The 21244-nt window shown below is 56.3% G+C and overlaps 1 protein-coding gene across 1 annotated transcript; it reads left to right on the top strand.

The window, feature by feature from the left end:
* The first annotated feature begins 11738 nt into the window (after positions 1 to 11738).
* Positions 11739 to 14535, top strand: LOC143344506 (uncharacterized). The gene is made up of 2 exons (XM_076770623.1): positions 11739 to 12061; positions 13830 to 14535. The coding sequence occupies exons 1-2, from the start codon at positions 11739 to 11741 to the stop codon at positions 14533 to 14535; spliced, it is 1029 nt and encodes a 342-aa protein (XP_076626738.1).
* Positions 14536 to 21244: the final 6709 nt, after the last annotated feature.

The raw sequence follows: 21244 nt of genomic DNA on the forward strand, positions 1-21244 counted from the left end.
CCTCCCCGTGCCCGCGCTTTCGCGCCCATCCCCCGGGGGGACAATCGGTCCCCCCAGTAGACACACTGCCTCATAGCGGCGGGACGGGGCCACCCCATCCCGCCGCTATCCGTCACGGGGCCGCGTTTAGTGGCGGCTGCGAGCCCCAACTCGCAACCGCCCGCGACCCCGTTTCCATCCCTCGGCGGCCGGGCGTTCATGGCCGCACCAGACCGCCGAGGGTGCCTCCCCTTGCGTCGGACCGGTAGGGGAAGGCACTCCTACCCCCAACCGGTCCGACCCGGCGCCGCCTGGCGGGAGGAGGGTCCCCTCAGGACCCCCCTCCCAGCCTAGGTCATCCGCCACGCCGAGGCGGCCGCCCGCGACGCCTCGCGACCGGGCGACGACCTCGGGCCACCGCACGAGCGCGCGCTTCAGCACGCCGCTGAAGCTCGCGCTCCCTCCCCGCGGCCTCCTTCTGCAACATTACGTTCTCGCAGAAGGAGGCCACGGCCCTCCACTTCTCCTCGCTGCCGAGCATGGCGCGCACCACGCCCGGCAGCGAGACATCCCGCCCGACGACGCCGACCAGGACACGGCGCTCCCCCTCCCACGCGGGGCATACCTCCAGGGTATGATCCGCCGTGTCCTGCTCAGCGTCGCAGTGGCAGCAACGCGCCGTCGGCTCCTTCCCTATCCGGCACAGGTATCTTCCGAAGCTGCCATGCCCGGAAAATACCTGTGCCAGCCGGTAGGTGAGGCTGCCATGGCCTCTGTCCAGCCACTCCTTCAGGAGTGGCCGAACAGCCCCGACAGTCCGGTGCCCCGCGGTTGGCAGAGCCAGCCGCTCCTGCCACGCGAGCAACACGGACTGCCGGGCCTGGCGCTTCAAATTGCCCCAAGCAGGTTCCTGCCCGCCCGGGACCGCCCCCACCCCCGCCCGACGGTCGACGCGGTGCCGGTACATCACCGCATGCGACCGCGCGAGCAGGTCCATAGGCGGCATCCCCGCTAGAACCGTCGCCGCCTCTTGTGACATGGTGCGATACCCGCGGACGACCCTGAGCGCCATGCGCCTCTGCACCCGACGCAGCATAGTCATGCTGCGCCGGGAGGCAGCCAGGTCGTCCGCCCAGACGGGGGCCCCGTATAGGGCCACCGACTGGACCATTGCCACATAGAGGCGACGAACTCGGCCCGCCGGGCCCCCCAGGTTGGGCAGGATCCGGCCCAGAGCCGCAACCATCCTTTCCAACCGGGGGACCAGGCAGCGGAAATGCTCCTCGAAACGCCAGTGGCTATCGAGGATCAGCTCTAGATACCTGATCTGGGGCTTCACCTCGATGTCAGCCCCACCCACCCGGATCAGAGGGGGTGGCGGATCCTGCCGACGTGAATGAAACGCAATCACCTCGGTCTTATGGACCGCCACCGTCATCCCCATCCCCCTGATCCGGTCGACGACGCGTTGCGACCCCTCCTCCGCGCGACGCATGGTCCTCCCCCAGTGCGCCCCGACGGCCAGCACCAGTGTGTCATCCGCATAACACACCGTGCTGACGCCGTCGGGGAGGCCGGCCCGCAACACCGAGTCGTACGCGATGTTCCACAGGAGTGGCCCGAGGCCCGACCCCTGCGGAACACCGCAGTACACCTCCCTCCGCATATCACCATCCCGGCCCGGATACTCGATCCACCTGCCGCGGAGATAATCCCCGACGACCGCCCTGAGACAAGGGGGGACTCGATGATATTCGAGTCCCCTCCTTATCTCTTCCCAGGGGAGGGTGTTAAAGGCATTGGCAATATCCAAGGATATTGCCAATGCCACCCCTCCCCGGGAGACGGCCGCCTCCGAGAGGGCCCTCACACGACGTATCGCGTCGATAGTCGATCGGCCCCCCCGGAAACCGAACTGGCAGTCGGCCAGACCGGGATCACCCCGCGACAGGTGCTCGACGAGGCGGGCAGCAATCACACGCTCGAAGAGCTTACCCACCTCGTCGAGGAGACAAATGGGCCGGTATGCGGAGGGAGACTCCGCGGGCCGACCCTCCTTCCGGAGGAGGACCATCCTCGCCACCTTCCAACTGGGGGGGAATCGCCCGTCCCTCAGGCAGCGGTCGAACAACCGCCTGAGGTCGGCCCCAAGGACGCCCTGGGTCAAGACCCAAACCCGGCCGGGCACACCATCCGGACCCGGGGCCGTGTTACGAACCCCGAGCCGTCTGATGGCCGCTGCCAGCTCCTCCTGCGTGACCCCCAGCTCGGCCGTCCACTCCACTGGGACAGCCGCCGCCGCCGGAGGACGCGGTCCCCTCTCCCCAATTGGGAAGAGTGTATTGACCACGTCCTCCAGCAGCCGGGGGTCAAGACCCTCGGTGACGGGGGGCGCCCACGGGCGGAGCTTATTCAGCACCACCTTATATGGGCGCCCCCATGGATCGTCATCAAGGGTCTGAAGGAGCTCCTTCCATGCCTGGGTCTTGGCCCGTTTGATGGCGACCTGCAGAGCAACCCGCGCCACGCGGTATGCTCCATACAGGTCATCAGCTGCCCTCGCTCGCGCCACGCCGTCGCCTGTACGTTGACGACGGCGCGCGCGGGTGTACTGGCGTCGGGCGCGGACAGTCGCGACTCGCAACTCCGCGATCGCGTCCGACCACCAGTACACCGCCCGGCGAGGAGAAGCCCGCCCGACCCGAGGCATCCCCGCGTCGCAAATACCCGCGACCAATGCTCCGAGCCGGGCGACCTCCTCCTCTATGCTCGGCAACTCGGCCGCTCCCTGCGGCCAAGTTGCAGCGAGGGCAGCTGCCATCAGGGCGTCCTTGTCCAGGCGCCGAAGCGCCCAGCGGCGTGGTGGGGTGCCACGCAGGCGGCCGTGTCGGGATGCACTCGCGGCGGCAGAGACCTCCATCCGGATGTACCGGTGATCGGAGAGTGTCTCTGCCCCCGCGACCACGTGCCAACCCGACACCATGCGCACGGCGTTGGGGGTCGCGAATCCAACATCCACGATGGACCCCCCATATCGCCGCACGCATGTGTGCTCCGACCCCCGGTTCAATACCCGGAGGTCGAGCCCCGCCGCCCAATCGCCCAGGATCCCGCCGCGAACGGAGGTCCTGGGGGATCCCCAAGCCACCGACTTGGCATTAAAATCCCCCAGGACCAGCACCGGCCGGGCCGCGTAGCGCTGCACGCATGCCGCGACCTCGGCCAAGTACAGCTCGAACGCAGCGTGACCGCTACGGGGCGAAATGTAGCACCCCACCACAGCGACTCCCCCCCAGTCCACGGCGACGAATGCCCGACCGCGCTCCAACAAGGAGAACGGTGGGGACCCGTCGCCCCCTCCCCATACCGTCGCCACCAAGCCGTCCGCGTCGCCCACCCAATGAGGGTGATCAGGGACGCGGTACGGCTCAGCGGCGACCGCCAGGCCAACCCCCCCACTCCGCGAGGACTTGGGACATCAAGTCCTGTGCCGCGCGGCAGTGGTTGAGGTTGGCCTGGAGGAGGAGGCGGGGCGGCATTAATTAATGGCCGCGCCAGCCTCCTCCCGGCCGTCCGTCCCCGTAGCACCGTCCACCTCCATGGAGGACGATGCCACCGCGCTCGGCACCGGAGCCGGTGCAGCCCGCCTCTTCCTCTCCTTCCGGGAGGGGGGGGAGCACTTCTTGCTCCCCATCCTGTGATCGGCTGGCCTCCCCATGTCCGCACACAGCGGGCAGTGGGGGGCCGCCGAGCACTGGCTCGCACGGTGCTCTTTGGCACCGCAGCGGTAACACTGACCGCTGCGGTCCACCGGCGAGGTGCACCACTGCCTCACGTGCCCCAATTCGAGGCAGCGGTGACACTGGAGCGGGCGCGGCGCGAGGATTTCCACTCGCGCCGAAACCCACCCCACCAACACCCTCCCGGATTCCGCCACCTTACGGGCGGCGGAGAGGGGGCACCGGGCCCACACCGACCCGAGGCCGGAGGGCGACCTGCGGATCTCTCCGATCCGCAGGTCCTCCACAGGACAGTCCCCCACCCTCGCAAGGGCACGGGTCACATCCTGTGCGCTGACCGAGTCGTCCAGCCCACAAACGCGCATCTCCGTGCGCTTCGTGGGCCGGGCGACCCGGACACCTCGCTCGCCCAGCTGCTCCCGGAGCCTCTGGGCGAGACGATCCGCCTTCGCGCCGCCTTCTGCACCGGGGATCTCCAGCAAGAGACCCCCGGTCACGGCCCTCTTCGCCCTCACGGAGGCGATGCCCAGCTCTTCCAGGGAGATATTCTCCCTGGCGAGCCGCATCGCCTCCGCGAGGGTCAGGTCGCCCCCCTGCGCAACGGTCAGCGTCACCGCTGCCGTTTTTGGGGGACGACCTGGTCGTGCCTTCCCGACCTTCGCGGCCTTTACCTTGGCCGCCGGCGGCGGAGGCGGAGGCTGCGGTTGCGAGGCCTTCCTCGCCGCCCGCTTCGCCTTCCGCCCCACCACCTCACTCCACGCCACCCCCCCTTGGGAGGGTGCCGTGGAGGACACGACCACCGCGACCACGGGTACACCACCCCCCTTGGGGGTCGCGACCCGGGGCCCTGGTGCCGCAACGCTGGGCGGAGCCTTCACTCCGCCCTTCTTTGCCTTCCCCGACTGTACCGGAACTGGTCGGGGAGGCACCGCCTTCCTGCTGACCGCTCTTCCGGCGAGGAGCTCCTCCCGGAAGGCGGCCAGCTTGCCATCGATCATGTCCCCAATCCTCCTCAGAAGATCGTCTTCTGAGGAGGACGGGGACTTCTTCACGGGCGGAGTGCGGGTGGAGGGGCCCGCGGTGCCCCGCACCACTGCCGCCGCACTCCGCTTATTTACCTCCGCCGAGGGACGCGGCGGTGGAGGAGGAGGGAGGATGGGAGGGAGGGCCGCGCTGTTCCACAGCGCCTCTGCCCTCCTCCTCCCCTGTCGCTCCTCCTCCAACAGGAGCTGCAGACGGGCGTTCCGCCCTCTGAGCTCCCGCGCCGCCTCCCTCATTTCCTCCGCCGCGGCCTTCAGGGCCTCCGCGCCACCGCTTTTCTGCCCCTTAAAGGCGCAGGCAGCGGCGACTTTCTCCACCCGCCTCAGGGACGAGGAGATCCTCTCCGATATCTCCTCGGTCACCTCGTCCCTGAGGCAACTCAGCCTCACCGACGGGCTCATCGCCCCGCCCACCTCGACGACGACCTGCCCCGTCCTCTTCCTCTTAGAGCCTATGTGGCTCGTGCTGGAGGAGAAGGACGAGACCGACGCCGTCTCGTCGTCCTCCTCCACCCTCCACGAAGCCGGACCTGGCGCTGAGTGGGGCGCGAGCGCCACCACCCTAACCCCAACCCCGTCACCGTCCTCCCCAACCGACAAAACCCGCCCCATCCCCATTTTATTTTCTGTGTCCATAATAATCCCACGAGATGGTCGGAAATAAAGGTCCACCCGGGCAGAGCCGCCTTACCCGGGTAAGCCTAATACTCCGGGGGTTCGGCAGGTTCCCCGGAGGTGGTCGCTTGGGATTGGGCCTTCTCCCCCAACCATGCATCCCATCGCCGCGCACCATAGCTTAGGATTGGAGGGCGATTTTATAGAGTCGCCATACTCGTGGCCCAGGCGGTTAAGCCAAGACCCCCGTTCCTCCTGCCGTCACGTACCATTCACAAAACCAATAGGGAATTGTGAATGGGTCGTTGTGACGACCAACAGGAGGCTTACGGTGTGTGTATGACTCGGGTACCCCGGGTTCGTTAAGCCCGTACTGCAGCTGAAAGGCTGGCAGCCCCTGAGGGGATGAAGGCAGTATGCTAATAAGCAGAATGTAAGCTAGAAATCAAGCAGTAAGCTAGATAGCAAGCAGTGTGGTAGAAAGCGAGCAGTGAGCTAGTAAACGTGGCGGGAGCTAGTAACAAAGAAGTAAACCAGTAAGCAAGCGGTACACTGGTAAGGAAGCAATTAGATAGTAAGCAAGTAGTAAGCTGGTAAGCAACCTGTAAGCTAGAACGCAAGCAGCAGGCTAGTAAGCATGCTGTTAGCGAGCAAGCTAGGAGTAAGCTGGTAAGCAAGCAGTGTGCTAGGAAACGTGGAGGAAGATCGCAAGGAAGCAGCATGATAGTAAGCAAGCAGTAAGCTAGTAAGCAACAAGTAAGCTTGTAAGCAAGCAGTATACCTAGGAAATAGTTAGCTAGAAGGCAAGTTGTAAGCTAGTAGGCAAACAGTGAGCTAGTAAGCAAGCAATGAGCTAGTAAGCGAGGAGAATGCCAGTAAGGACGCAGCATGATTGTAAGCATCCAGTAAGATAGTGAGCAACAAGTAAGCTAGTAGAGTCTCACTTGAGCCGTCACAACGTTAGGACGTACTTGTTTACGCTCGTGCCAGTGAGTTTACCATTCAATTCTATTAAATAGTGAACCTGTTACGGTAAAATAAGTTTCTGTGCTTTCTGTGTTCTGAGGTACTTTTCGTCGAAGGAGTATCAGCATAAATGAGTGCCTCCAATATTGGAGGTGCCCATCCTCAACGTTGTGTAAACTATACTGAAGTAAAACCAACAATGTCTACAACAATGTCCACATCAAAAGTATCGTATGCTCAAGTTACCCAAAATGTTTTTGTTCCGAAAAAGGATCATGCCATTGTAGTCGATGCAATAGAAGGAATCACGATCAAAAAATACACCATATCCATTGGAAAATTAGTCGGCCCAACTAATATACGATTCAGATCCAGAATTTCTCACGGGAGAGTATGTCTATATTTGAGCAGTCAAACTATCGTTGACACTCTCCTCAGTACCCACAAAAATGTAAACATTAGCGGTCACATTTTTGAAATACGTCTGCCTGTTTCTCCTGCTAAACGTATATTATTGTATAATGTATGCCCAACAATACCGAACAATATCATCGAAAATAAATTAATTGAACTGAATATATCTATAAAATCTCAAATATCGTATATTCGAGCAGGAATGACTGAACCTGGATACAGTCATATTCTGAGTTTCAGAAGACAAGTGTATATTGAACCAGATGATATTAATAAACTACCAGATGCTATGCAAATAAACTATGATAACACATTATACTGGATTTACATTTCAACTGTAAAATTGACGTGTTTCATTTGTAAAGCAGAAGGTTATCTCGCCAAGCACTGTAAAAATAGTGGCACTGTCAATCAAGAATCTTCAGTTACCGTTTAGCAGGAAGATCATACTTCTTTCACTCCAATGGTCGACCTTGAGAAGGAATCCAGTAATGATATGACTACTTACAGTCAAGTGATGGATGACATATCTGATAATAACAACCTTTCTCAAGAAATTCATCAGGATTAACAAGCATCAAACGAAGAAAACAATTCATTCAAAGTTCCTCTTGTACTCAGCATCAAACGTCCTCATTCAGACACCAGTTCGGTCTACAACTCCTCTAATTTAAGTGAAATTCCAACTACTACGGACATCGAAATTAAAAAAACCATATGCAAAAACATAAAAAAAAAAAATAAGAAGTCTAAGACAGATAGCTTTTCAGATGAATTTAAAGAACAATTCGATCTTATAAAACCACTCATTAAGAGTACGACACAAAACCCTCCTCTCAGTGTTGAGAATTTATCCAATTTTATTGTGGAAAGTTCGAACAACTCAGATATACAAGGACTTGCTTCTAAATTCACCAACGACACTCCAGCACTTATCGAAATGTTTAAAGAAACGCAAAAACGCATCAAAAAGAAAAAATGTAAGGTTCTGACTTCCAGTATTATTAAAAAGTTACTATCAAATAAGAAAGACACTTCTAGTAAGGATTTTAGCTCTACAGAAGACCAATGAATAATTCAAATTTGTTATTTCAATCGCAATCTCCCACCTATTCTACTCAACGTAGTCGCAGCTCCTCAAATTTACGTCTGTTCTTCTGGAATGCAAGAAGCATCATACAACGGAAAGAAGAAGTTGAAGTTTTGTTAAAAAATTTAGACATATTTGTGTGTGTGGAATCGTGGTTGACTCCCGAAAAAGACTTAAAGTTTCCAAGCTTTAATGCATATAGACGTGATAGATTGCATTCTCGCGGAGGCGGCATTATTTTTCTTATACGTAAGTCCATTGCGTTTTCAGAGATAAATCATTTAATTTCAGTTCATGACTTCATCGAAATTGGTGGCGTAAATTTAACTAATATTAATCCTCCTTTAAAGATCATATCTTGTTATAGAACTTCAGGTTCTGTTCTTTCCCAATCTCAATGGGATCAACTAGTTAGTAATATTGGAAGAAATGACAATTGTATTTTCATGGGGGACTTTAACTCCCATCATAGGATATGGAATTGTTCCATTACTGACCAGAATGGTGAAAGGCTTTTGCAGGCTATTGATAATAATGATTTATTTCTGCATAACCCAAATTCATTCACTCATATCGATCTTTATAGGAATAATAAGTCTAATATTGACCTCATCCTATCATCTATGAATATTGCAGATAAAATTAACATTAAGGTTTCTGATGAAACTCTAGGTTCTGACCATTATCCTATCTTTTTTGACATTTTGGTCGAAAAAAATTATTATTATAGAAAATCTTTTAAAATTGATTCTGTTCGCACTGATTGGGACGGTGCCCTATCATACCTAGATATTCATTATGTTGATTTTTTTGATCCTCTTTATGACACTTTAACTGCTAGTGAAAAATATAAATTTTTTATTAATGTACTAACGAATTCTATTAAGCACAACACTCCTGAAAGGAAAAGAGTAAATCTTCGTAGACATAGAAATCCTGTCCCTTGATGGGACTTGGAATGTGATAAGTTCAAAAGACTAAGAAGAGCTGCATATAAAAAATGGGAATATTCTCATAACCTAACTGATTTAATTAACTATAAGAAAGTTGCAGCATAAACAAAGATTTTAGAGACCTAAGTTATCGGCCGCTAAGACCTATCGAAATAAAGACCGAAAGAGGTCTATCCATCGTTTCCCCCGTCAGAGGAGAGCTCTCCCTCTCCTCTGCGCGGGGACCGCGAGTTCAGTGCTATCTTAACTGGCATAGTGAGAGAGAGTATTCTTCGCCGCGGAAATTAATATAAGAACTAACTGCACTAAACACTACTGTAATTAATTGCTTAGTCTAACATAAATACCTGTTATTCGTACTGTGTTTTAATTTTAACCAAGACCTGCAAACTTCAACATTGGTCCTTCGAGCCGGATATTTTCGCCACAAGAATCGAGATAAACACCTGTTGTAACCTTATACATCTAACGAGTCGTTATACATATCTGTTGTGCCGCAAGGAAACCAAAACATGGAGAAGTACGTTAAGAAACAGCTCGATCTATTCAAACGTATTCGTTCTACAGTTGAGAATATGCGAAAAGTGGGTGCGGCCAAACTAACTAAAGGTGTTATTACATCGCGTTTGGAGCTTATAGAAAAGAACTGGGCCACGTTTCTCGAAGCACACGATCAGCTCATCGATGTTTTTTCGCAGACCGAACCCGATAATCAGTATTTTAAACTAGATTACATCGGCCAGTGCGAGGAGGCGTACGTTCAACAAAAAGCGATTCTACTCGATCTAAAGGAAGAATATACAACGGGTAAGCCCGAACCATCTCACTGTAATTCGTCGCTTCGATCACTACCAAAAATAGCACTGCCGAGTTTTTCCGGCGATTATAAAAGTTGGTCAAATTTTCGCGATCTATTTCAAACGCTTATTCTAGACAATGTATCTCTCTCTCCTGTTGAAAAGCTGCATTATTTAAAGACCAGCCTGACTGGCGAACCTGCGCTACTTCTACAAAATATACCGGTCACTGGCGATAACTTCGAACGAGCTTGGACAACAATAACTGAACGGTATCAAAATCTGCGTGTACTGATCCACGCCCAACTGACTTCTCTGATGTCCCAACAACCTATAAAAAGGGAATCATCTAGAGCCCTGAAGGAGCTCCTGAACGGCACGACGGACGCAGTCCAAGCCTTGGAGGCCTTGAAGCGACCAGTCCGGCAATGGGACGACTGGCTCGTCTTCATAACGGCCGAGAAGCTGGATCCAAGGACTCGAATGGGCTGGGAAACTTCCATCGGATCCACTTCTGAACCTCCAACCTTCGAACAACTGAGAACCTTTCTTACTACAAAACTGCGCGCCCTAGAAGCGGTGGAAGGATCGTCCAGCTCACCTGCGGCGCCCACAGAGAAGACCGGAGTCCTGCGACACGAAAAGAAGACACCCTTATATACTACTCCACGTCTAAAGGCGTACGCGACACACACTACTGGAGAAGCCAATTGTCGATGTCTCATCTGCCAAAAGGAACACTTCATCCTGTTCTGCCCTACCTATAAGAACTTAAATCCTCGAGAGAGGAAGCTGCTGATAACAGAGAAGCGTCTTTGTTATAATTGTCTAGCACCTCACTCTTCGTTAGCTTGTAAGTCTACTAAACGTTGTCAACTCTGCGTAGGTAAGCATCATACCTCACTTCATTCTAGCTTCGAGCAAGTTACTGCTGCTGATGCTTCTTATTCCAAGCAGGTTTCAGAAAGAGATCGAGAATCGAATGAGAACTTGCAGACAGAGCAGACGGCCTCATATTCTGGAAAGGTAGCTCACTGCGCTACGACTTCCTGCTCCGTAACCTCGCCAGTCTCCGTTGTGCTTGCTACCGCTGAACTTGTGCTGGAGTCAGACCAGGGAAAAAGGGTGTCCGTAAGAGCCTTAATTGATCCCTGCTCAGAGGTCTCGTTGCTGGAGGAGAGCGGAGTGGCTCAGATCTTAAACTTAATTCGAATACCGGAGAAAATTCCTGTTGTCGGCGTCGGTAAGACGCAAACTTATACAAAAGGTAGGGTCTCTCTTCGGTTATACTCTCGCTTAGATAACTCGATCTCGTATAACCTTTCTGCATATATACTTCCTCGATTGTCATCCTATCAAGCGATGAAATCTTCTAGCACTTCTGCCCTGTCACATTTAGATGGACTGGAACTGGCCGATCCTCATATTTTTTCGTCGAGGAGAATCAACTTAATTCTGGGAGCTGATATTTATGCTCAAATCATAAGGTCTGGCTTGAAAAAAGGTCCACCGAATACTCTCATCGCTCAAGCCACCTCGCTGGGGTGGATTCTAACTGGGCCGTTAAGGCAATCAAGCAAGCTGGAAAATAATACTCACTATGCTATCTCATTGCAGTGTTCCATTCGAGAAGCAAACCTTGTTGAGACTCTAACTCGTTTCTGGAGAACCGAGGAGGTTCCTTCAATTTCTAATTCGTTGACTGAAGACCAGAAAGCATGTGAGGATCATTACACTCGAACGCATAAGCGAGATGAATCTGGAAGGTATATTGTTTCTTTACCGCTAAAATCTTCGCCCGCTGAATTGGGTGAGAGTAAGAAGGCCGCGAGCTCCTTCTTCTCCAAACTGGAAAGACGTTTTGATGCAGATCCTAAGTTTCAAAACGCCTATCGCGAATTTTTAAGGGAGTACGAGGATCTCGGCCATATGGAGCGCATCTCAGACCATTTAACCAATAAGGGACCAGTTTATTATCTGCCGCATCACGGCGTGCTACGCGAATCTAGTTCGACTACGAAACTTAGAGTAGTTTTTAATGCTTCATGTAAGACATCATCGGGCACTTCTTTAAACGATCTGGTTCACACGGATCCTAATCTTCTCTCCGAAATCTTATCCTTACTACTTCGCTGGCGCAAAAGATGTACCGCCAAATTCTTGTGGAGAAGAAGGACTGTGACTTGCGACGAATCGTCTGGCGAGATAATCCCGGCGAGCAATTAACTAGCTATAGGCTCCGAACGGTCACTTACGGTATGGCTTGCGCTCCATACCTGGCAATTCGTACACTTCTCCAATTGAGCAGGGACGAAGAGGAGGCATATCCACTGGCTGCTCGTTGTCTTCGAAGCGATGTTTATATGGACGACGTGGTTTCGGGATCAGACACGCTGGAAGAGGCCGGTCAACTTCAACAACAATTGCTGGCGTTGTTGAGGGCGGGCGGCTTCAAATTACGAAAATGGTCATCCAATGAACCTGAACTCTTAAAAACTCTATCGGTCGATCATCTTGCCTCCTCTTCTGACCTTTCGTGCAATTTCGATGGAGTTTCATCTCTTCTGGGTCTGAAATGGAACACTGCCTCCGATTGCTTCTTGGTTTCTTTTCGACCTCGTAATAAATCTGGCCCCATTACTAAGCGATCGGTCTTTAGCGAGATAGCTGGGCTTTATGACCCGTTGGGTCTTCTAGCTCCCGTAGTTATCGTAGCAAAAATTTTCATGCAGTCATTATGGCTGCTCAAGCTAAACTGGGATGATTTGCTTCCCGAAACATTACGAACCTATTGGTTAAACTACCATTCTGGCCTAAACTTTCTTCCTGATCTGCGAATACCTCGTTGGATTGGGATCACGAGCAATGATAAAAATTATGAGTTACACGGGTTTGCCGATTCCTCTGAAAAAGCTTACGCGGCGGTTATCTACGTGAGAGTTATTCCGCGACAAACAGAATTGAGACCTCGCGTTAATTTAATTGCAGCAAAAACTCGCGTCGCGCCTCTTAAGCAAGTCTCATTGCCGCGACTAGAACTTTGCGCCGCCACATTGCTGGTTCGACTAATGCATTCTATAAAAACCACGCTAGACTTACCCACTAGTGATATTCATCTCTGGTCTGACTCTTCTATCGTTCTTAGCTGGCTTCAACAGCACTGTTAAAAATGGAAAACTTTTGTTGCCCACCGTGTTTCCGAAATTCAAACAACACTACCCGAAGCAACTTGGCGTCACGTACGCTCTAGCGACAATCCGGCTGACGCCGCGTCTCGCGGGTTATCTGGAAATAAACTAACATCTTTCAAATTATGGTGGGAAGGACCTTCCTTTCTATCTAGCCGAAACTATAATTTGGATAACCAGCTTCTAACAAATCTGGTTACGGAACAGGAGGCTCGTGTTACAAAGTTTTCCTGCTCTGTCCTTTCTGGTACCTCCTTTATTGAAAACCTCATAGGTCGTTATTCTACAATACAAATACTCTGTAAAATTACGATCTGGTGTTTACGTCTCCGCAAACGGTCAATAGAGACTCAATCTTCTAGCGAAAACAAAATTTATCAGCTCGCGCGAACTGCATGATGCCCGACACATCTTAATCAAAAGCGTTCAAACGACGGCCTTCTTCACGGAAAAATCACTTCTTGAACAATCCGCTGCAATCTCCCGAGGCCCCTTAGTGCGTTTAAACCCCTTTTTAGACAAAGAGGGAATTTTGCGAGTCGGCGGACGGTTAAAACACTCACTTCTCGACTTCCAAGAAAGGCATCCTATTATACTACCTGCAAGGGGGCATTTTACAATACTACTAATTCGCGAAGCTCACGAGAAAACTCTTCATGGTGGAGTACAGCTTACCTTGGGAACATTACGTCAACGCTACTGGATTCTCTCCGGACGACGTGCAGTACGCACTTTTATAAACTCATGTATCATTTGTTGGCGATGGAGTACTAAACCCTCTCATCAACAAATGGCTGACCTTCCTAGTACTCGAGTAAGACCTTCCAGACCATTTTCAAATTCTGGCGTTGACTACGCCGGACCGTTTCTTATAAAAACTAATCCGGGCCGAGGTTACCACACACGAAAAGCTTATGCCGCTGTCTTTGTCTGTCTAGCGACTCGTGCAGTACATTTAGAGCTTGTAACAGATTATACCACTGATTCCTTTCTAGCAGCGTACCGACGCTTTGTATCACGACGCGGAAATTGTTCATCTATTCGCAGCGATCAAGGTACGAACTTCGTGGGTGCTGATCGCGAGCTTCGGCGACTCTTTGCAGCCGCTAGTTTGGATTGGGCAAAACTGGCAGGTATTCTCGCTCAAGATGGAACCACCTGGCACTTCAATCCCCCTGCTGCACCGCACTTCGGGGGTATCTGGGAAGCGGCGGTGAAGTCGATGAAATTCCATCTTCGGCGAGTAGTAGGGGACACGCCTCTTACGTATGAGGAAATGGCTACCGTTCTCGCACAAATAGAGGCCTGCCTGAACTCTCGACCGCTATCGCCTCTGGAGGTTGACACTGAAGCCAACGAATCCTTAACACCCGGTCACTTTCTAGTGGGAGGTCCTCTTACAGCAGTACCCGAACCGTCTCTCACGGAAGAGAAAAAACCTCGCCTAACACGCTGGCAGCTACTGCAGCGAATGCGAGATCACTTTTGGAAGCGCTGGGCAGCCGAATATCTACAAGGCTTGCAGTCTCGTCATAAGTGGTCACAACCACAACCTAACGTGCAACCCGGGGATCTTTGCCTGGTCACCTCCGAAGTCACGCCACCCACCAAATGGCCAATCGGACGAATCCTTCCAACTTATCCCGGCGATGACGGCCGGGTCCGAGTTGTCTTGGTGAAGACTCCCTTCTCAACCATTAAGCGACCTGTTACAAAACTCTGCCTCTATCCAAAGACACCAGTTCGCGATTAACTAATCACTTAACCGCGCCTATCACATCTATTCGTCTGCTGGACGAAGGCGGGCGGGAATGTTAGAAACCTAAGTTATCGGCCGCTAAGACCTATCAAAATAAAGACCGAAAGAGGTCTATCCATCGTTTCCCCCGTCAGAGGAGAGCTCTCCCTCTCCTCTGCGCGGGGACCGCGAGTTCAGTGCTATCTTAACTGGCATAGTGAGAGAGAGTATTCTTCGCCGCGGAAATTAATATAAGAACTAACTGCACTAAACACTACTGTAATTAATTGCTTAGTCTAACATAAATACCTGTTATTCGTACTGTGTTTTAATTTTAACCAAGACCTGCAAACTTCCCCTCAGGGGCTGCCAGCCTTTCAGCTGCAGTACGGGCTTAACGAACCCGGGGTACCCGAGTCATACACACACCGTAAGCCTCCTGTTGGTCGTCACAACGACCCATTCATAATTCCCCATTGGTTTTGTGAATGGTACGTGACGGCAGGAGGAACGGGGGTCTTGGCTTAACCGCCTGGGCCACGAGTATGGCGACTCTATAAAATCGCCCTCCAATCCTAAGCTATGGTGCGCGGCGATGGGATGCATGGTTGGGGGAGAAGGCCCAATCCCAAGCGACCACCTCCGGGGAACCTGCCGAACCCCCGGAGTATTAGGCTTACCCGGGTAAGGCGGCTCTGCCCGGGTGGACCTTTATTTCCGACCATCTCGTGGGATTATTATGGACACAGAAAATAAAATGGGGATGGGGCGGGTTTTGTCGGTTGGGGAGGACGGAGACGGGGTTGGGGTTAGGGTGGCGGCGCTCGCGCCACACTCAGCGCCAGGTCCGGCTTCGTGGAGGGTGGAGGAGGACGACGAGACGGCGTCGGTCTCGTCCTTCTCCTCCAGCACGAGCCACATAGGCTCTAAGAGGAAGAGGACGGGGCAGGCCGTCGTCGAGGTGGGCGGGGCGATGAGCCCGTCGGTGAGGCTGAGTTGCCTCAGGGACGAGGTGACCGAGGAGATATCGGAGAGGATCTCCTCGTCCCTGAGGCGCGTGGAGAAAGTCGCCGCTGCCTGCGCCTTTAAGGGGCAGAAAAGCGGTGGCGCGGAGGCCCTGAAGGCCGCGGCGGAGGAAATGAGGGAGGCGGCGCGGGAGCTCAGAGGGCGGAACGCCCGTCTGCAGCTCCTGTTGGAGGAGGAGCGACAGGGGAGGAGGAGGGCAGAGGCGCTGTGGAACAGCGCGGCCCTCCCTCCCATCCTCCCTCCTCCTCCACCGCCGCGTTCCTCGGCGGAGGTAAATAAGCGGAGTGCGGCGGCAGTGGTGCGGGGCACCGCGGGCCCCTCCACCCGCACTCCGCCCGTGAAGAAGTCCCCGTCCTCCTCAGAAGACGATCTTCTGAGGAGGATTGGGGACATGATTGATGGCAAGCTGGCCGCCTTCCGGGAGGAGCTCCTCGCCGGAAGAGCGGTCAGCAGGAAGGCGGTGCCTCCCCGACCTGTTGCGGTACAGTCGGGGAAGGCAAAGAAGGGCGGAGTGAAGGCTCCGCCCAGCGTTGCGGCACCAGGGCCCCGGGTCGCGACCCCCAGGGGGGGTGGTGTACCCGTGGTCGCGGTGGTCGCGTCCTCCACAGCACCCTCCCAAGGGGGGGGTGGCGTGGAGTGAGGTGGTGGGGCGGAAGGCGAAGCGGGCGGCGAGGAAGGCCTCGCAACCGCAGCCTCCGCCTCCGCCGCCGGCGGCCAAGGTAAAGGCCGCGAAGGTCGGGAAGGCACGACCAGGTCGTCCCCCAAAAACGGCAGCGGTGACCTGACCCTCGCGGAGGCGATGCGGCTCGCCAGGGAGAATATCTCCCTGGAAGAGCTGGGCATCGCCTCCGTGAGGGCGAAGAGGGCCGTGACCGGGGGTCTCTTGCTGGAGATCCCCGGTGCAGAAGGCGGCGCGAAGGCGGATCGTCTCGCCCAGAGGCTCCGGGAGCAGCTGGGCGAGCGAGGTGTCCGGGTCGCCCGGCCCACGAAGCGCACGGAGATGCGCGTTTGTGGGCTGGACGACTCGGTCAGCGCACAGGATGTGTCCCGTGCCCTTGCGAGGACAGGGGACTGTCCTGTAGAGGACCTGCGGATCGGAGAGATCCGCAGGTCGCCCTCCGGCCTCGTGTCGGTGTGGGCCCGGTGCCCCCTCTCCGCCGCCCGTAAGGTGGCGGAATCCGGGAGGGTGTTGGTGGGGTGGGTTTCGGCGCGAGTGGAAATCCTCGCGCCGCGCCCGCTCCAGTGTCACCGCTGCCTCGAATTGGGGCACGTGAGGCAGTGGTGCACCTCGCCGGTGGACCGCAGCGGTCAGTGTTACCGCTGCGGTGCCAAAGAGCACCGTGCGAGCCAGTGCTCGGCGGCCCCCCACTGCCCGCTGTGTGCGGACATGGGGAGGCCAGCCGATCACAGGGTGGGGAGCAAGAAGTGCTCACCCCCCCTCCCGGAAGGAGAGGAAGAGGCGGGCTGCACCGGCTCCGGTGCCGAGGGCGGTGGCATCGTCCTCCATGGAGGTGGACGGTGCTACGGGGACGGACGGCCGGGAGGAGGCTGGCGCGGCCATTAATTAATGCCGCCCCGCCTCCTCCTCCAGGCCAACCTCAACCACTGCCGCGCGGCACAGGACTTGATGTCCCAAGTCCTCGCGGAGTGGGGGGTTGGCCTGGCGGTCGCCGCCGAGCCGTACCGCGTCCCTGATCACCCTCATTGGGTGGGCGACGCGGACGGCTTGGTGGCGACGGTATGGGGACGGGGCGACGGGTCCCCACCGTTCTCCTTGTTGGAGCGCGGTCGGGGATTCGTCGCCGTGGACTGGGGGGGAGTCGCTGTGGTGGGGTGCTACATTTCGCCCCGTAGCGGTCACGCTGCGTTCGAGCTGTACTTGGCCGAGGTCGCGGCATGCGTGCAGCGCTACGCGGCCCGGCCGGTGCTGGTCCTGGGGGATTTTAATGCCAAGTCGGTGGCTTGGGGATCCCCCAGGACCTCCGTTCGCGGCGGGATCCTGGGCGATTGGGCGGCGGGGCTCGACCTCCGGGTATTGAACCGGGGGTCGGAGCACACATGCGTGAGGCGATATGGGGGGTCCATCGTGGATGTTGGATTCGCGACCCCCAACGCCGTGCGCATGGTGTCGGGTTGGCACGTGGTCGCGGGGGCAGAGACACTCTCCGATCACCGGTACATCCGGATGGAGGTCTCTGCCGCCGCGAGTGCATCCCGACACGGCCGCCTGCGTGGCACCCCACCACGCCGCTGGGCGCTTCGGCGCCTGGACAAGGACGCCCTGATGGCAGCTGCCCTCGCTGCAACTTGGCCGCAGGGAGCGACGCGGGGATGCCTCGGGTCGGGCGGGCTTCTCCTCGCCGGGCGGTGTACTGGTGGTCGGACGCGATCGCGGAGTTGCGAGTCGCGACTGTCCGCGCCCGACGCCAGTACACCCGCGCGCGCCGTCGTCAACGTACAGGCGACGGCGTGGCGCGAGCGAGGGCAGCTGATGACCTGTATGGAGCATACCGCGTGGCGCGGGTTGCTCTGCAGGTCGCCATCAAACGGGCCAAGACCCAGGCATGGAAGGAGCTCCTCCAGACCCTTGATGACGATCCATGGGGGCGCCCATATAAGGTGGTGCTGAATAAGCTCCGCCCGTGGGCGCCCCCCGTCACCGAGGGTCTTGACCCCCGGCTGCTGGAGGACGTGGTCAATACACTCTTCCCAATTGGGGAGAGGTGACCGCGTCCTCCGGCGTCGGCGGCTGTCCCAGTGGAGTGGACGGCCGAGCTGGGGTTCACGCAGGAGGAGCTGGCAGCGGCCATCAGACGGCTCGGGGTTCGTAACACGGCCCCGGGTCCGGATGGTGTGCCCGGCCGGGTTTGGGTCTTGACCCAGGTCGTCCTTGGGGCCGACCTCAGGCGGTTGTTCGACCGCTGCCTGAGGGACGGGCGATTCCCCCCCAGTTGGAAGGTGGCGAGGATGGTCCTCCTCCGGAAGGAGGGTCGGCCCGCGGAGTCTCCCTCCGCATACCGGCCCATTTGTCTCCTCGACGAGGTGGGCAAGCTCTTCGAGCGTGTGATTGCTGCCCGCCTCGTCGAGCACCTGTCGCGGGGTGATCCCGGTCTGGCCGACTGCCAGTTCGGTTTTCGGGGGGGCCGATCGACTATCGACGCGATAGGTCGTGTGAGGGCCCTCTCGGAGGCGGCCGTCTCCCGGGGAGGGGTGGCATTGGCAATATCCTTGGATATTGCCAATGCCTTTAACACCCTCCCCTGGGAAGAGATAGGGAGGGGACTCGAATATCATCGAGTCCCCCCTTGTCTCAGGGCGGTCGTCGGGGATTATCTCCGCGGCAGGTGGATCGAGTATCCGGGCCGGGATGGTGATATGCGGAGGGAGGTGTACTGCGGTGTTCCGCAGGGGTCGGTCCTCGGGCCACTCCTGTGGAACATCGCGTACGACTCGGTGTTGCGGGCCGGCCTCCCCGACGGCGTCAGCACGGTGTGTTATGCGGATGACACACTGGTGCTGGCCGTCGGGGCGCACTGGGGGAGGGCCATGCGTCGCGCGGAGGAGGGGTCGCAACGCGTCGTCGACCGGATCAGGGGGATGGGGATGACGGTGGCGGTCCATAAGACCGAGGTGATTGCGTTTCATTCACCTCGGCAGGATCCGCCACCCCCTCTGATCCGGGTGGGTGGGGCTGTCATCGAGGTGAAGCCCCAGATCAGGTATCTAGGGCTGATCCTCGATAGCCACTGGCGTTTCGAGGAGCATTTCCGCTGCCTGGTCCCCCGGTTGGAAAGGATGGTTGCGGCTCTGGGCCGGATCCTGCCCAACCTGGGGGGCCCGACGGGCCGAGTTCGTCGCCTCTATGTGGCAATGGTCCAGTCGGTGGCCCTATACGGGGCCCCCGTCTGGGCGGACGACCTGGCTGCCTCCCGGCGCAGCATGACTATGCTGCGTCGGGTGCAGAGGCGCATGGCGCTCAGGGTCGTCCGCGGGTATCGGACCATGTCACATGGAGCGGCGACGGTTCTAGCGGGGATGCCGCCCATGGACCTGCTCGCGCGGTCGCACGCGGTGATGTACCGGCACCGCGTCGACCGTCGCGCGGGGGTGGGGGCGGTCCCGGGCGGGCAGGAACCTGCTTGGGGCGATTTGAAGCGCCAGGCCCGGCAGTCCGTGTTGCTCGCGTGGCAGGAGCGGCTGGCTCTGCCAACCGCGGGGCACCGAACTGTCGGGGCTGTTCGGCCACTCCTGAAGGAGTGGCTGGACAGAGGCCATGGCAGCCTCACCTACCGGCTGGCACAGGTATTTTCCGGGCATGGCAGCTTCGGAAGATACCTGTGCCGGATAGGGAAGGAGCCGACGGCGTGTTGCTGCCACTGCGACGCTGAGCAGGACACGGCGGATCATACCCTGGAGGTATGCCCCGCGTGGGAGGGGGAGCGCCGTGTCCTGGTCGGCGTCGTCGGGCGGGATGTCTCGCTGCCGGGCGTGGTGCGCGCCATGCTCGGCAGCGAGGAGAAGTGGAGGGCCGTGGCCTCCTTCTGCGAGAACGTAATGTTGCAGAAGGAGGCCGCGGGGAGGGAGCGCGAGCTTCAGCGGCGCGCTGAAGCTCGCGCTCGTGCGGTGGCCCGAGGTCGTTGCCCGGTCGCGAGGCGTCGCGGGCGGCCGCCTCGGCGTGGCGGATGACCTAGGCTGGGAGGGGGGTCCTGAGGGGACCCTCCTCCCGCCAGGCGGCGCCGGGTCGGACCGGTTGGGGGTAGGAGTGCCTCCCCCTACCGGTCCGACGCAAGGGGAGGCACCCTCGGCGGTCTGGTGCGGCCATGAACGCCCGGCCGCCGAGGGGTGGAAACGGGGTCGCGGGCGGTTGCGAGTTGGGGCTCGCAGCCGCCACTAAACGCGGCCCCGGGACGGATAGCGGCGGGATGGAGTGGCCCCGTCCCGCCGCTATGAGGCAGTGTGTCTACTGGGGGGACCGATTGTCCCCCCGGGGGATGGGCGCGAAAGCGCGGGCACGGGGAGGATACCGGAAGAATGCTTCGAGCGATTCCCGGTATCCTCCCAAAGCGTGCCGAAGGGTCACCGTGGGGTTTTTAGTGGGTAGGTCCCGCGCCTGTCGTTGTACGGGCGCGGGGAATCCCACACACCCCTCCCACCTCTCCCCAAGGAGGTGGGAGGGAGTCTTTCGAAGATTTTCCCCACGACAAAAAAAAAAAAAGACCTGCAAACTTCAACAAAGAAATTATTTAAAAAAAAAAGAAGGATAGTTTTAGGGAATTCTCTGAAAAAATCAACATTCATACTGATACAAAATTTGCTTGGAACAGAGTTAGAATTTTAAAAAATAAATGGGTTAAAATTAACCCAAAGAGCATAACTGAGAATCTCCAAAATGAAAATCAAATTTTGTCTTCTCTGGACAAGATTAGTCCTCCATGGGTTTCTACCGATCCTACCTATATACCAAACGGTAATGTCAATGAGTTTTTTGATGTATGCTTCAATCTAACCGAATTTAACGCTGCCTTAGCCTCACGATATGATGGCTCGGCTCCGGGTCTTGACGGGATCAATTATCTAGTTATCAAAACATTATCTGTACAATATAAGCTATTACTTCTAGATATTTATAACGAAATTTACTTATCAAATGACTACCCTCAGGAATGGAATCAATATTACATTCATTTCATTGAAAAAT

The sequence above is a fragment of the Colletes latitarsis genome, chromosome 8 (genome assembly GCF_051014445.1).
Source record: "Colletes latitarsis isolate SP2378_abdomen chromosome 8, iyColLati1, whole genome shotgun sequence".
NCBI classification, from domain to species: Eukaryota; Metazoa; Arthropoda; class Insecta; order Hymenoptera; family Colletidae; genus Colletes; species Colletes latitarsis.

Coding starts and splice junctions, on each gene's coding strand:
- LOC143344506 (XM_076770623.1), top strand. CDS start 11,739: ATGTACCGCCAAATTCTTGTGGAGAAGAAGGACTGTGACTTGCGACGA. Junction 12,062..13,829: donor GGCTTCAAATTACGAAAATG/GTCATCCAATGA, acceptor ATCTATTCGCAG/CGATCAAGGTACGAACTTCG.